General features: G+C 31.6%; 1 protein-coding gene across 3 annotated transcripts in view; it reads left to right on the forward strand.

The window, feature by feature from the left end:
* LOC115890793 overlaps positions 1–16,840 on the forward strand; it is a 43,130-nt gene that overhangs the window by 9,539 nt on the left and 16,751 nt on the right. For all 3 annotated transcript variants that reach the window (XM_030911132.1, XM_030911133.1, XM_030911131.1), the window contains exon 4: positions 1,979–2,428. In XM_030911132.1, the coding sequence (XP_030766992.1) occupies positions 1,979–2,428 (450 nt within the window). The remainder of the gene's footprint in view (positions 1–1,978; positions 2,429–16,840) is intronic.

Consider the following 16,840-nt stretch of genomic DNA (forward strand, 5'->3'; position numbering starts at 1 on the left):
TAGTACTGAGCTTTGTGGTGCTCCAACTATGTTAGCATCATCAGCAGATGACTAAACCAAGATATAGTTGCAATTATTTGTTGATGATACTAACATGGTTAGCGAAACGCACATCCAGTTAAAAGTAAAGTATTTTTTTGTATTGTGGTGAATTAGTGTTTTATTTTTAAGCCGTGTTTGTTAAATTATTTTAATATAATAAATAAAGTTTCAGTAAAAAAATATCAATTTAATTACTACAGCTATAAGGAAGGGTTCTCCAATAAGCAGCAAACTTATTCAAGCATATTCTTATACAGCGTGTCAAAAAATAGTATATCTAATTTTGGTGGGTCAGATTGGATTCTACAGATAAAAATAAAATAAAAAGTTTCTATGAATATATGCCCCAAAATGCTTTCCTACTACTACTAAGAGGCTCTTCCAAGTTGTAGCACCGAATTACAGAATTAAATGTTTAAGTACCATGCTTCTAATCAGTTCTGTTATCAGAACTGAACGTTTTTTTTTTCACTATAATTAGTAGATCTATTTTTTAAACAATTTGGTTGAGGTTGGGTACTTTTTTATTCCTTTGATGCAATCGGTGTGTTCTTCGTTATTAAATTGATGCCAAATATATATTGAGAGTAATAAAAAATGTTATAATGTAGTAATATTGTAGATTTGTTTAAAGGGAGGATGACACGATCAAAATTACTTGGACCAAATATACTTGGATGCTGCCATATAACTGTACTTATAATAATGCTGCGAGCGTCTCACTTGTATACGCTTCTTTTAATTCTATTGACTGTTTTATCAAAGTCGAATTGGAAGGATTTTTAACATCAAAATAACTATGGCTGCCAACTTACTTGGATGCTACGAGGCCTTCCAATTGGACGTTGATAAAAGAGTTGATACTACACAAACAGCGTGACAGTGAGACGCACGCAACAACTATACGTATAAACATAGTATAAGGAAACTAGCTTTGTTCTTTTTCTGCCACTTTATATGACCTTGTCTATAACTAGGCAAAGTATAATCGTGGCACTCGCCATAGTTTCACAGAGATGTATTTAGGAAAATATGAGTTAAAGTAACATAAAAAAATTGATCATCGAGTAAAAATTTCCTTGAAAACAGAATATTCTCAAGTTTTGTGTAAGTAACAATTGAAGGAAAAAAATGCGGAAAAATATACAATGACACATTTTTATCTTATTATGAGGTTTATGGTACGTTATAGCGTTTCCGTAACCGGAGCTGTTTTTCGGAACCGGTAATTTCGGTACCATGCCTCTAAGGACCCGGTATTTCCTGTTTTTTTTTCGGTACTTTCGGTACTAGCAAATTTTTGTTCAATGATGGTGCAGTTCATTAAACAGCAAGCAAGGGATGGTTGTCAAAAGTAAAATAGATAAAAAATTGAGGTTTAAATCTAAATAATATCAAATTATTAAGTAGTAATCAGTGATGAGAAAATTAACCTGAACACAGAAACATGATCACAAATGACTCTCAAAAACAAAATAAAGCACAATTCTTTGAATTATTACTACAACCAATAGCAGCTCACAGTAAGGCACTTACTTTTTGTCAATGCGTCTCTGTGCTGGGACGCAACGCTCGAACCTCGCAGGTCGACGGACGGAACTCAACTGAAACGCTCTGCAATCTGACGATATTTGACAGATTGTAAAAACTGGCAGAAAATATTTGGGAGAGTGCAACTACTCTTTTCCTTCTACTATGGTATAAGTACCGTATGATCGAATAAAAACGGCGTCAGCGATGGCTATGAAATGAAGATCGCTGTCATTTTATATGTAAAATTATATGGAAAATGTCATCGATCGTCATTTCCAAGCCAACTGGACGCCATTTTTTTTCGATCATACGGTATATTCATACGGCAGCATCCGGTTGACTTGGTCCAAGTACACTTGGACCGTGTCAACAAGGCTTTAATATTCTCAATATGATGTTTTAGTGTAACAAACTGTTTAAAATTTCAACAATCAGTAGTATTATTGCACGATACAGTATGGGTATCATGCAGCAACTACATAGAGACAAACATAGGCTACACCAGAGGTTTTCCAATCTTTCCTATATACGCCAACGTACACCAAGTTGTCCGGCCTTACCAATCCTTTGTACAAAAAGGACAAAGACTTCAAGAATCATCCCCTAAAAGACCGACAAGTGTCCTGGTAATTGTCATAGATTCGGTATCGAGGCTGAATTTCATCAGGACCATGCCCAAAACGAGGGAGTATATTTTGAAGAACGGATTCCACGAATTCAAGGGTTATAACAAGATCGATGATAATACTTTTCCTAATGCTATGGCGCTATTGACAGGGATGAATTTAAGAGATTCGTTCAGTATTTGTCAGCCGAGGACACTAGATGGATTAAATAATTGTCAATTTATATGGTGAGTAAGGAATGATTTGTAAATATTAGGGTTATTTTTTTAATTTTGCATCTAACAAAAATACTGTAGTAAATACCTAATATAGTTTTGATTTCAGGACATTCCTTGTATTTTTGTTATTAACTCACCGGCAAAAAAAAGGTCACTAAAAACTAGTCCCAATTTCAAAGTTGGATTTCTCGCGAACCACTCATTAGATTTTGATGATTTTTTTTTAAATTGTAAATTAATTCCTTCTTAACGGATGCTAAACGTAACTATGCTAACTTTTGACACTCTGTAGGGTGTAGCAGTTGTAGTAGCTATTGCTAAATCAAATCACATTGTAGCCTCATCTTTTGTGAGCTTTTTGTTTTTTTAATCACGACATTATCCCTGCTTGTATTGGAGATACGCTGCTTTAAAACGAACGTCTCGGAAAAATGCTTTGCAGGCAAAACCGCGACCAAAGCAATTCACATGTAAACGCGCGAACTCAAGACGTGCTCGACGATGTTTTGGAAGTACATGGGGTCCTGTGGCAGGCCTCCTAGCAAACAAGTTGTTTTCTTTTAGTCTTCGTTGGATTGTTCTCTCACTGACTTGAGTTCTACGCACGGCTTGTAGCAGATGTTGATTCTGAAATGCTGTAATTCTACTATTTCGTAAAGTATTCAGGACAATAAAGCGGTCCTCAATTGCATTTGTCTTCCGTTTTCTTTCGGAACCCACTCGCCTGGTGAAATTTCCCGTTTCCATATACCGATTCCAGGCATCCTGGACTGTTGTTCGAGGTATGCCCAGGGTATCGGACACATAACGTTGACTGCGGCCATCCTCAATTAAAGCTACAATACGACCAACATTCGTCACAGATAAAGGCATTTTTTAATTTGACAACCATTGTTGTCATATTGCAAATACTCATAAATCCGTTTTCGCCTATGTCGTCTTGAACATAAAACTTTCTGCCTGCGAAGCATTTTTCCGAGACATTCGTTTCAAAGCAGCGTATCTCCAATAAAAAGAGAGATAATGTCGTGATTAAAAAAATAAAATGCTCACAAAAGATGAGGCTACAATGTGATTTGATTTAGCAATAGCTACTACAACTGCTACACTCTACAGAGTGTCAAAAGTTCGAGGAAAAAACATCGTCTTATTGTTGTGCCCTGTATATGCTCAAAATAAACTCGGAATAAACATTTCTGACGTAGCATCCGTTAAGAAGGAATTAATTTACAATTAAAAAAAAAATTATCAAAATCTAATGGGTGTTTCGCGAGAAATCCAACTCTGAAATTGGGGCTAGCTTTTAGTGGCCGGTTTTTTAGGCCGGTGAGTGTATTTAAAATAGGCTGAAAATACATTCACCGGCACGAAAAACGGGCACCTTAAAATTTTCATGTATTTTAAAGTTTAATATATTTTGTTCTAGTAGGCCGATTTTGATGATTTTTTCAGCAATTTGTAGTAAATTGAAAATGAAAGTTGCCATCTCAAAACCAAATGTTGATATTTTGGTGAAAGTTTGCAACACCTTGTGGGGTACGTTAACAAAGCAAGGAAATTAAAAATCACTCTATCATCTAGGTGTATCTTTCCTCAATAGTTTGGTTTTTGATTCATCTCAATATCTTTATTTTATTTAGATATTCGCTTTTGAAGAAGACAATAACATTTTTTCGTATCTTTTACATTAAAACAATGCCCTTGCTGGTCCTAGTCAATATACCTAGTCAATATACCTATAAATACCTAGTCAATATACCTATAAATAGTGTTAACGATTTGTGCAATGTCAATGTCTTTGAATTTGAACTGACTTTGACTGATATTATACAGGGTGTCCCAGAAATAAGTGCAAATATTTTAAGGGGTGATAGATCTCGATAAAAAAAACATATTTTCTCTTTATCGTTTTTTAAATAAGTCCAAAATAACGGAGTTATTTTACTTTGAAAATTTCCAAAAAAAATAATTTTTGCTAAAATTTTGAGAACCACTCGATCTTTTCTGGATTTTCTTTCTTGTAAATTTAATCTAATACCAATGTTGCCTTATTATTAAGAAATTATGTTTTTTAACTAAAAACTAAAAAAAATTCAAAACAAATTTCAAAAAATTTCGAATTTTCAAATTTTATTTTTCGCGAAAAAATCTTCATAGGTGTGTTTCTGAGGTTGAATTATACTACCAGTTAAAATATTTGCACTTATTTCTGGGACACCCTGTATTATTGTCTGTTAGGCAGTTAGTCCAGTAGATATGGTTTTAAGTCCAAAAGTTGATCTCTGCCTTGCTCAATTAAGGCTGTATTCCGTTGCAAATCCAGGAGAACCAGACCGGTAAATTACGGCAAAGAGCGGTTCTTGAAAAACATCGATTTGATACGGAAAGGTTTGGTAAAATACTGGAAACATTAAATGTTGACGTTTTCTAAATTTCAATACCTCTATTATAAAATTTATCTTTTATGCATTTTTAATGTACCTATTCTCTGCTTTTACGTTTGCTTCTTCTTTTCAATGGAGTTTAATATTGAAAAGTGCTTTACTAATAAACTGTTAAACTCATTAGGCAGCTCAAGTGAAGATTTGTAGGTCCAATATTAAAACAGATCAATAATAAATAAACAAATCTGATCAATATTTATATTTTTATAGTTTACAAAACATTCACGATTACTTGTCTTGCTTTTCATGTTTTCTTTAAATGTTCCTGACTTTAAGAAAAAATGGCTGCATGATAAGTTTAAAAAATGGTCCTCAAAATTCACTCTATTTAGTTAATTAAATTTATTTACCTTTACTGCCTACCTCTATTGCTTTTGGATGTAAGTACAAAATATTATTACAAATTTTAGAAATTAAATGAGAATTTCACTCGAACTTCCAATATTTGCTTGATTTCTGTCACATAAATGACATTGATTGACAAATAAAACCAGAAAATCCAGCCTTCTTGCACTGGTTAGTTGGGCGAGAGTTATAACCGAATTTTTCAGGGACTGTGTTCCGTAATGAGAAAACTTTCAGGAAATCTATCGAAACGGAACGTAAAACCATAACCTAGGTAAGCAACGGAATACACCCTAAAGCAGCAATAGTCGATACCTCAAAACTTAAAACCATCTCTACTAGAGTAAACGTCCATAAACAATAATAACAGATAATAATATGACTTCTCAATGACAGTGACATAACAAAACAAAAAAAACACCATTTTATAAGTCTGGTGATGAGAATCTAAAATCAATGGTAAAATCGTTACTGTCTTATTCAAAAGCGAATATCTCCAATAAAAATAGAGTTATTGCGATGAATCAAAAACAAACTCTCGAGATAATACGTACCTAGATGACAAAAGGATTTTTAAAACCCTCGCTTTATTAATATATTCCACAGGGTGTTTCAAACTTTCACCAAATTATCAACATTTTATTTTCCCTCGTTTGGCAATTGACAAAAAAAGAAACTTTCATTTTTAATTTAGAAGAATATACTAAAAAGTCAAATAATTTAGCTACAAATTGCTTAAAAAATCATCGAAATCGACCCATTAGAACAAAATATATTAAACTTTAAAATTAATCAAAATTTTAAGGTATATAATTTTTTATTTATTTATTAATATCTCTGGAACTAATAAAAAAAAATTAATAATATCTTATGTAAATCAGAAAGAAAACCGAAAATCCAATAAATAGAAGCCTTCTTTCAATATACAGCATGAAAAAATCATCTCGATATACTCACTTTTTTAAGCCACCCTGTAGAAGTTAAAATATTTTCATGAAATACATTCTAGTACATTACTTTTAAATTCAGTTCTTAATCTTTTTTATTATGAGGAGGATCCAATGACCGTATGATCGAAAAAAAAACAGTGTCCAGTTAGCTTAGAAATAACGTTCGATCATATTTCCCATATAATTTTACAAATGACAGCGATCTTCATTTCAAAGCCATCTCTGACGCCCGTTTTTTTCGATTATGTTGTACCCTTGATTATGTATAAATAGATGTACAATGAGGGCTTAGTACAAGCCCGTCTTCTAGGTGGCGCCTTGCCCGTTCTGAATTTTTGTATTCCCCTACGATTTTCTTTGAGGGGAATCCGTTAAACCCGCCCATCGTTCAAAAATGGAAGGGCGCGAGGTCACATCTATTGGGCCACTTATTAGCACGTTTCACGCATGTTTTACGAAAATAGCTCTATCCTTGTTTGTTTCAACTGTGACAAGAAAAAAGGAAAAAAAGTCATATTCGTTTCTAAATTCGGCAGTTTTGTTTATCTTTCTCGACTTCTGATTTCGTTTCGTTTAGGTTATGTCTTAAAAATAATTATTTATAAGCTTTTGAGTTAAAATATACCTTAATGCATATCTAAATAATTAAAAAAATAAATTTTTTCGTCCCTCACGAAGAAACGAAACAGTATTTTTGAATATTTGGATTACAAACTATTATTTTATGAGTTTTATGTGTTGTGTTTACGTGATGTGTAATGTGTATTTTGTACTTGCTGGATAGTATTTTGAAACATATTTAATTTACAAAAAGCATCTGTATTACAGGTGAGTAAATACTGTTCATATTTATTTCTAAATTCCTATAAATTTGTTTTAAATCACTCTTGGTTTTTAGAGTTTTTATCTTAGAGTTTTACCTCATAGAGAGTCTGAGATAAGTTTAATAATAAACATTAAATTTGATAGATTGATAGATAGATTAAACGATAAAGGCCAGTTGACTTAAAAATTTAAAAAATACTGATTTTATGCTATAAATTATGTTTCATTTCTTACTTTGCTTTTTTGGAACTGTCAGATATATTGTGTATTTTATAATTTTTCTTAATTAATAACGTAAAATATTGTTTATCTACAGTCAACCCTGTGTTTAGATAAAGCTTCATATCAGATTTCCTATTTTATATTTTCACTCAAATTATATTTTTGTAAAATAGGTATGCTTGCATGCAAAAGTAGCGTAAATTTGACAGGGAGGTATTTTTATAGATATACAGGATGATTCATAGATATAAATACATATTTACTTTAGAGTTGTATAGTTTGTCAAAAGAAAGGCTATATTTTTTATTTTTTCTTGGTGAATTTGTCAAAAAATTGTCATTCCAGAAAATACTATAATGTCGTAATCGTATAGAGTTCATTTTGACCATTTTTGGATTAAATTTATTTGTTTATATAATAAAATATATATTTAAAGCCCTTTCTAAGTTAAAAATAAGTAATATGGAAGTTTTTTACTGGAACTAATTTAAGGTAATGTTCTCTTCATATAATTATATAAAAATATGCTAAATTCCTAAATTATTTATATGATTAAATTTTCTTTATATTATTTTTTTTGTATTATATACAGGATGAGTCAAAACAAGATATTATATTTTTCTTTACTATTTCAAATGGAACACTTTATTTTATATCATAAATCAACAAATCTTTTATCCAACTTTTGTTTTGTTAAGATCTATATCCCAAATTAATAGTTATTGAATTGTTCTCAATAATTGTCTCTTTGAGAATAAACATGATTTGTTTTTCGCAATTTTGATTAGTAGGTTTGTCGTTAAAAGTGATGTATCTATAAATAATTTCCTAATTATTTTTTTACTTGGCGTATCAGTAAATATTATTTATTTTATCGCTGCAGCTGAAAATAATTATGTATTCCAAAAGAGGACATTACTGTATAAATATCGATTATTTGGATTTAAAAATTATTTTTCAAAACAAAGTTGGAAAAAACTACATTTATGTCATAAAATGTGGAGTTCTCTTTGAAATAATCGAGAAAAACCCAACATCTAGTTTTGACGCCACCAGTCATGCATTATAGTTGATTATACTGCAATTTGTTATACATACGTAGTTTTGTTTGGTGAAAATGAAACTTTCTAAAAGTATTCCCAATTAAAACATATTAAGAATTTCCTACATTATAATTTTGAAAGACGTTTGAGTGGGCAGACAATTTGGTCTAAAATAATCATAGTCTAAAAAAATTAGTCTAAAATAATCAAAAACCACTTAACACATATAACTCGCTTTTAAAAAATCTAAAAGAAATAAGTTTGTTTATTATATTCATATTTTATTAAATTATTATAGGTGTAACTGCTAAGTGGTCGTACTCGCCACTTTAACCAACCATTGGTGGGACCATGGTAGGACCTTCAGAGATTATAATGCGAATTTTTCATACCATGTAAATCTATATACATAATATATTAATAAATGCGTTTGTTTTATTAAATTTGTTTTCTTATACGGTATGAGCGAAAAAAATACGGCGTCTATTTGTTTACGTACAAATATATGACATCGATATTCATTTCCAAGCCACCTCTGACGCCGTTTTTTTTATCGTATGGTATACACTTACATATCCCTTATCCTTTAAATCCGATTTATTTCTAATAATTATAAAAATAAGATACCTGATTGATTCTTCCGAAATGTTATAAAATGAGATATCAGGAAATAAATAAAGTTACTTATCTCGTTTGTTTTGGGAATTCAAAAAAAGGGTATAGAGAATCTTAAGAGACACAGTTCAAATATTATTTTTGAGTATAATGGGTGCTTCAAAAAATGTGGCGGATATAATGAAACATGTTTTTAATGCAAAACTCTTATTTATAACTTTTGTTTTATTTTCGATTCTGCCTAAAATTCTATAACTTTTTTTTATAAATAACATTAGTATTTGCAAAAAAAATAATTCCTATGTTACATAATTGTCAGTTGTTTCCGAAGTTGGGCTATACAAATTTGGTAGGAGTGTTTTACAGAGGTGAAGAAAAAGATATATGTAAAAATACTTGGAGTTAGATTCTACACTGTGTTCAAACAGTTTTTTTTGGCTGATCCTATATATTATTATTTTTTCTAGTGCTTTTACAAAACCTTTCAACACTTGTTAAGAAAGTATATTAAGTACATCTATACTCTATACAGCTTGCAACCTGTTCTGAATTTTTTCAATTTTTATCCTTCTTTACTTCATTTACACTATAACAAGTTTTGCCATGACAAAACAAAATTATTTATTATTAAGCATTAAAGTAATTTATATAGTTATATGACATTATTAATAGAAATTGAAGAATTTTGTAAAATCTATCAGAAAAAATTATAATATACCGGGTGTTTTTCAAAAGTGGCTTGATTGACGTATTCAATTAGTTTCGGTTATTTCTTGTTTCACCGGAAATGACTACAACTTGGTTTTTAAATGGTACCGTCGGTATTTTTTTACTTTATTAGACAGAATATGGCATTGTGAATAGAATAATGTCAACTTTTGACATATTTACTTAAAAAATTGTATTTTAAATTACAATCTAGAGTGCCATGATAAAAAACAACATGTAACCGGTTGTAAAGGTAACGACAGTTTGACTCGATATACGAAGTGTGTGGTACCAAATTACCTATTTACCAGGTACCAAAAAAGGAAAGACACAAAAAATATTAGACGATCAAATCAATTTTTCCGAAGCTCCTTGATTAAAAATTAATGGTTTTAAACACAGCCATGACACTGGATTGAATTTTAAAATGCTATTTTTTTTTAATTGAAAATGTCAAAGTTGACATATGATATATGTCATTCTATTCAGAATGTCATTTTCTATCAAATAAAGTATAAAAATACTGAGGGTACCATTTAAAAATCAAATGTTGTACTCGTATACATTTCCGGTGAAACAGGAAGTGACCGAAACTAACGGAATACGAATCAATCTCGATTTATGTCATATACCTACTAACATTCCGAGTTTGGTAAACCCCGAATTTAATTTTATCTGAAAAAATAAAAAAGTTATAGGAGGTGAATCGCTTTTGAAAAAACACTCAGTATAGGCTACGTCATTGAAAGAATCTGCAGATATTTTTCTATTTTAAATACGTAGTCGAATTTTGAAAAATATATATTGAACACCCTGTAGCTCTACCTTAAATATCTACATATAAATATCTAATATTTTTTCTTCATCAACAAATTGAAATATTATAAAACTAGTTTTAGGTTACACCATTATACAAGAAATATACGTAAAAAAAGTAATAGAATTTTAGGCAGAATCTAAAATAAAATAGGATGTTACATTTAAAAAAACATTATGTTAAATCCGCCACACTTTTACAAAGTTACAGACGTAGGTAGGTATAGTTTCATATTATATTCTTTAATTATCCATCTAAATCAAAATCTTTAATTATCCATCAAAATAAAATATTTATATACCTAATATAATACTTTAGTATCCAACAAGTGGCCATGAAAATCAAAATAAATATAAATCCATGTCCAAAAATAAAAAAATGTAAATAACGCTTTGAGGTATAAATTCGGTTCGAATCAGATAAGATATTTTTATTCTTTACCGAGAATTAAATTCGAAGAATTCCTAGTCCCTACTTCTTTGCCAAATTCAATAGTCTCCGCCCCTTTTTACGTTTTAATTTCTGCCACCAGTTGGCAGCATCGACTTATACAGGCTCATTGACTAACTATTAATATATAAACAAGGGTTGTACTTAAATATGTTAGCTACATTCATTAGTTTAATAAAATTAAAAATTTAATAGCCCATTCATTGCTGCAGAATTATCTTTAAGTTATTTCCGCACTGATATTTTAGTAATTACAATGTTAAAACAATTAAATTACTAATAGTTTTAATAAACTTATCATTAAAGGTTATGAATCATTTCATATTATAATATTAAAAGCCTAAATCTAATCTAACAATTAATTTACTTGTTGGTTTGTAAATATGTAATCACTTTTTATGAAAAAAAAATAAAAAAAATATTTTTTAATATAATTGTATAAAAAGCATCCTCACAATATTATAGTATTAAAAAATATGACGCATGAAAGAAAAATAGGATTTTGTGTGAAGAGACAATAGATGTATTACCTAAAAACTGTATTTTGTAAAATAATTTAAGAAATGATTTAATATACAGGGTGTCCCAGGCTGAGCGTGCATTAGAAGTTTCTAGAGAACCACAATATCTAGATCGGAGATTTTTTGCACATCATTGTTTTACAACGAGATCTATCGATTAAAGATATTTTCAATATGGCGGCGCTTCCGGAAATACCGGAAGTTGACAGTAAGTTTCTTATTTTAAATGGGTGCCTACATTTTTTATTATACATTTATTTTCTCTGTAAAATTCTATGAATATTGATGTTAAACACTCTATATCTAACATTAACCGTTTTGAGAAAAAAAATATTTAAAATTTTTCGACGAAAAAAAACTACCTTTTTTTTTAAGGAGGAGGGGAAAAATCTTGCATAAGACACCGTTGGGTAGTGTCGGATTCCTACCGACTAAAAAAACCCTCCTCGCATGCCATCGCTCTATCCAGCTGGAAACCGCTTGCGCATTACTTCAGCTCGAAGGCTGTCTATGCGGTTAGGCCCCGCATTCTATTTCCTTTGGTTTCTATTATTTCTCGAATGCATCTATATGTAATTTTCCATGACGTTTCACCACTTAGTAGCCCTTGCATCATATTTTTGGCATTAGAGACTTGTCCACCACTGTCCCGTTGGAATGACTCTCTAAACTGCTTCCATTCATTGCAGAGGAATAGTGTGTGTTCGACACTGTCAACTTCCTTGCAATACATACACAAATTTGAGGTGGATCTCTCCCTTTTATGCAAATAGTTGTTAAAGCATCCGTGCCCTGTCAATGCCTGAGTTAGGAAATAGTCCGTCTCTCTAAAGCTTCTGTCTAACCAGATATTAATGTCTGGTATGAGATCATGTGTCCATCTACCATATCTATCTAGATCCCACTCCTTTTGCCATTCAATCATCAGTATGCTTCTTGCCTCCAGTTTTGATGTCCCTTTGTATCTCTCTCTTCTCTCCTCTACAAGTAGGTGAATAGGCGGCACCCCGGATATGACATTTAATGCTTCAGCGGAGACGGTTCTATATGCACTGCAGATCTTGAGGTCCAGTTTACGGTGTATAGCTTTAAGTTTTTGCCTTATATATCCCTTTGATATTGCGAAGTGCCACACTGGGGCGGCATATAACAGTTGGAGAGTGTGCTACACAGGCTAGGATTCTACGTTTGAAGCAAGTGGCCCCTCCTATATTAGGCATCAGCCTACCCAGTGCGGTCAAAGTTCGTTCCGCCTTTCGTATAATTTGATTTATATGCTCGCCGAATGTAAGCTTTGAATCAAGCCAAACTCCAAAATATCTTATTGCATTCTTTGGTGAAATTGTTGTACCGAGAAGCTCAAATGATATATGAGAGAGTTTCCTCTAGGTGGTTAATAAAACCGCTTCAGTTTTTTTCGGTGCTAGTTTTAAACCTTTGCGCTCGATCCAGTTGGCCACTCTTTGTAGCCCTGCATTAGCAACACTCATGAGTGTCTTTTTCGTTTTGGCCGTTACCACCATCGCTACGTCATCGGCAAAGCCGATTAGTGTTACTCCTTCGGGCATTGCCGTTTCCAGTAGGTCGTTGTACTGGATATTCCATAGTGTTGGGCCAAGTACTGACACCTGTGCCACTCCACTGGTTACGTTAATCTGCCTTTTAGCAGTATCGTCTTCAATTAAAATTGTCCTTTCAGAGAGATAAGATGCCACCATGTTAGTCAGAGACGAACTTATACCCCATTTTTGCATTTCGTCCAGAATGATCTGCCACGAAGCACTGTTGAACGCATTTTGCACATCTAGAGTAATTACTGCGCATAATTTTCTATTATTTGGTGCATAATCTGCTGCTTGTCTGGCAATAAGAAGTACGTGTTCGATCGCATGTATTGTTTGTCTACCTTTTCGAAAACCATATTGGCGCGCTGAAAGAGGTCCTATTCGATCGAGTTCTTCATTTAGTCTAATAAGGATAACGTGTTCATATAGTTTTCCTTCTATATCTAAAAGACATATCGGTCGGTATGCCGCTGATCCATCTTCTGAGTTAGAGTTTTTAGGAATCAGTAGCAGTGCGGCTTTCTTCCACTCGGGAGGAAAGAGCAAGTCTCTACTAATCTGCTAGGCGATTATAAACCTTCAAAATATACTCTGGTTTTTTGTCTATTAATTGCTTAAGTATTTCGACAGGCACGTTTCCAGGTCCAGGGGCTTTTCCGTTTTTTAATTTATCACAGGCTTGTTTCAATTCATTTACACTAAAATCTACAAAACTCTATATCTCTAATATTACAGTTAAATATCACGTTTGGATGACCAGGGAATAGTTTTATAGCTTCCTCTGCCATTGCTTCAACGCTCAGCTTTGATTTAGAAGAAAACCCATTTATGCACTTCATAGCAATTTTGTAGCCGTTTCCAAAAATATCACAGTTTATTGTGTCACATAAAGCTTTCCACTTCTGTCCTTTCGCCTCTTTTATGGAGTCTCTGAGTATCTTCTTAGTTTCCAGATATTCCTCCCACAGCCTATTACGTATAATCAGATCGGCAGAACACTGCCTAGTATAAGCGCGTCTTTACTTATACAGGTAGTGCGGAGATTGGCGATTACGATTTTTTATGGTTTGAGTGCTCTCAATTTCAAACAATACGTAGTTATGATCGCTGAGAGTTTCCCTTTCACTGACTTCCCAGTTTATTAAGTATATATATTAAGTATTAAAAAAACTACCTGGCCTAGCTAAAATTGTATAGCCTAAAACAGCCTAAAAGTCAAATTTAGTAATTACCACAGCCACTGTGATATAAAGAGAAGATATGTGGCTATCTATTTCAAAGATTAAATTGTTCAAATGTCATATAATAATGGCGATAGCTGTCATGGAATTGAGCGATTACAAAATTATCATAAATTATTTTTTTCAAATGGAAAGTCACTTTTTTATTTCACTAATGAAACGGTTTTTCAATTTGTTACTTTTTAACTATACATGTTCCTATACCTAAAATAAATCTTTTTTAAGTTATTTAATATTGAGTTTGAAAACGTATATTTTTCTTGATTTCATATAAATTCCTTTAATATTAAGTGTCAAACAAACTGCCTGCCTAGGAGTTTAAAAAGTGTATTTATTAAAGTATATCTCGTATTTTTTCACTCTTTAGTGATATCTAATAGTTGATATTATTAATAATATTCCGTATGATCAAAAAAAAAAAAATAGCGCAAAGTTGGCTCAAAAATGATGCTGCTTTTTGAACAAAGCGTCACAATATGACATGGTCAGATCTATTGTTTTACATCACCTGACGTTTAAAGTCGTAGGCTACTTGTTAAAGTCAAGAAAAATATACGCTTTAAAACTAATTCTTAAATAACTTAAAAACGATTTATTTTAGGTATAGGAACATGTATAGTTAAAAAGTAACGAATTGAAAAGCCTTTTCACTAGTGAAATAAAAGAGGGGATTTCCATTCGAAAAAAATGATTTGTGATAATTTTTTAATCGCTCAATTCTTTGACAGCTGCGGCCCTTATTATATGACTTTCGTACAATTTAATTTTTGAAATAGATAGCTACATGTTTTCTCTTTATGGCACAGTGGCTGTGGTAATCACTAAACTTGACGTTTAGGCTATACACATATTTTTGACAGGCATCGTTCAAAAATTTTAAATATTTTTTTTCTGAAAAACGGTTAATGTTAGAGATAGAGTGTATTAAACACTTGATATTTTAAATCAAAATTCATAAAAATTTACAGAGAATTTAAGTACATAATAATAAATGGGGACACCCATTTAAAATAAGAAAGTTGCTGTGAACTTCCGGTATTTCCGGAAGTGCCGTCATATTGAAAATATTTTTAATCGATAGATCTCGTTGTGAAACTATGATGTGCAAAAAATCTCCGAGCTAAATGTTGTACTTCTCTAGAAACTTCTAATGCACGCTCATCTTGGGACACCCTGTATACAGGGTGGTCCGAACTGTACTCCGGAAACTTCGGCAGCATATTCTGCAGATAAAAATAAGTAAAAAAGTTCGTATAAATGTATGTCCTAAAATGCTTAGTTTCGGAGATACAGGGTGGAGAAGTTTCATTATTATTTCGATTTTTTCTAAATAATTTCTGAAGTAACGTCAATATTTGGATGAAAATTGGTGTCTGAGAGTTTTGTGACATGAGAAATTTGAATTTGACTCCGGAACGGATAGTGTGCATTGTCCTATTCATTTACATGATATAATATTTTATGTAAACGGAAGGGAAACTGATACGGAAGGTATAGTGAGAATCAACCTTTATAAATCTCCGTCCGTACCTGTATAAAACTACTGAGTAAAAAAATATACATTTACAACATTTCTTACGTGAAAAATGTCTCTTGGTAAAAATCGCTAGGAGTAATGGATTTCGAGATATTTGGAATCGAAATTATCAAAACCTGTCATAATTGACATAAATTAAACATGTTGACTAAATAGTTATTAGACTGAAATCATAAATTTGAAATGTTTTTGTGCCAAAAGTTGAACAGAAACTGTTTTATCATCATTTTTTGCAGAAAAAATTATCATTAATTTAAAAAAAAATAAAAATTGCCCAAGGCCAGTAAGCGAGGGTTTTAGGGTCCGAATTCTGAACACCTGCACCGATTGACGTGAAATTAACAGTGAATAGAGATATATGTAAGAAACAAAAGTTACATAGTAGCGATGTGTGTTTTCACCCTGGGGGTGAGTACCACCCCTTCTCGAGGGTGAAAAATAAATCACCCATTTTAATTACAAAAATCAAAAAAAGGATGAATTGTTCTATAACATTTTTTCACAAAAAAATAATATTTTCTAGTTATTTAGGATTGAAAATGTTGATTTTTCATGTAGAAACTGCATAATATTTTTTTGCCAATTTTTATAAATAACTCGAAAACCTTGCGTTTTATCGCAAAACTCATACAAAGCAAAAATGAAACTTTTGGAATAGCTAAACGATCCATTTTTGGTTGATTTCCGTAGGTGTAATAATAGCCGAGTTATCATTCTGTAAACATGATTTTTTATTTTTCGAAAACTAAATTGGAAACTTTTACTTAAAATAATGGTGAAAGAACACATTTTTCGAAGAAAATGGATATGACCGTTTTTAAAGTGCTTGAAAAGACCTTTTAAATGCTTTCTTAAAAAAGTTCGTAGCTCAAAAACTCGCGGAGTTATGATAAAAATAATATGGTCACCTCATTATTTCAGAAAAAAATTAACAAAATCTATGACTAAAATCATAAAAATAAAAACTAAGTGTATTACATGTACAGTTGGCTATATTTAGGTACTAACAATTGACTCTGCAAGTTCGAGCGGTTTAGAATGCCCAAATTTGGAAAAAAAGTTGAAAATAATGAAAAACAAATAGTTTTTGTTTTTTTAAAAAAGTTTAATTTTTTTACATATCTCAAAAACTAAGCAA

Source organism: Sitophilus oryzae, unplaced genomic scaffold (assembly GCF_002938485.1).
Source record: "Sitophilus oryzae breed Bouriz unplaced genomic scaffold, Soryzae_2.0 scaffold_926_pilon_pilon, whole genome shotgun sequence".
Lineage (NCBI taxonomy): Eukaryota > Metazoa > Arthropoda > Insecta > Coleoptera > Curculionidae > Sitophilus > Sitophilus oryzae.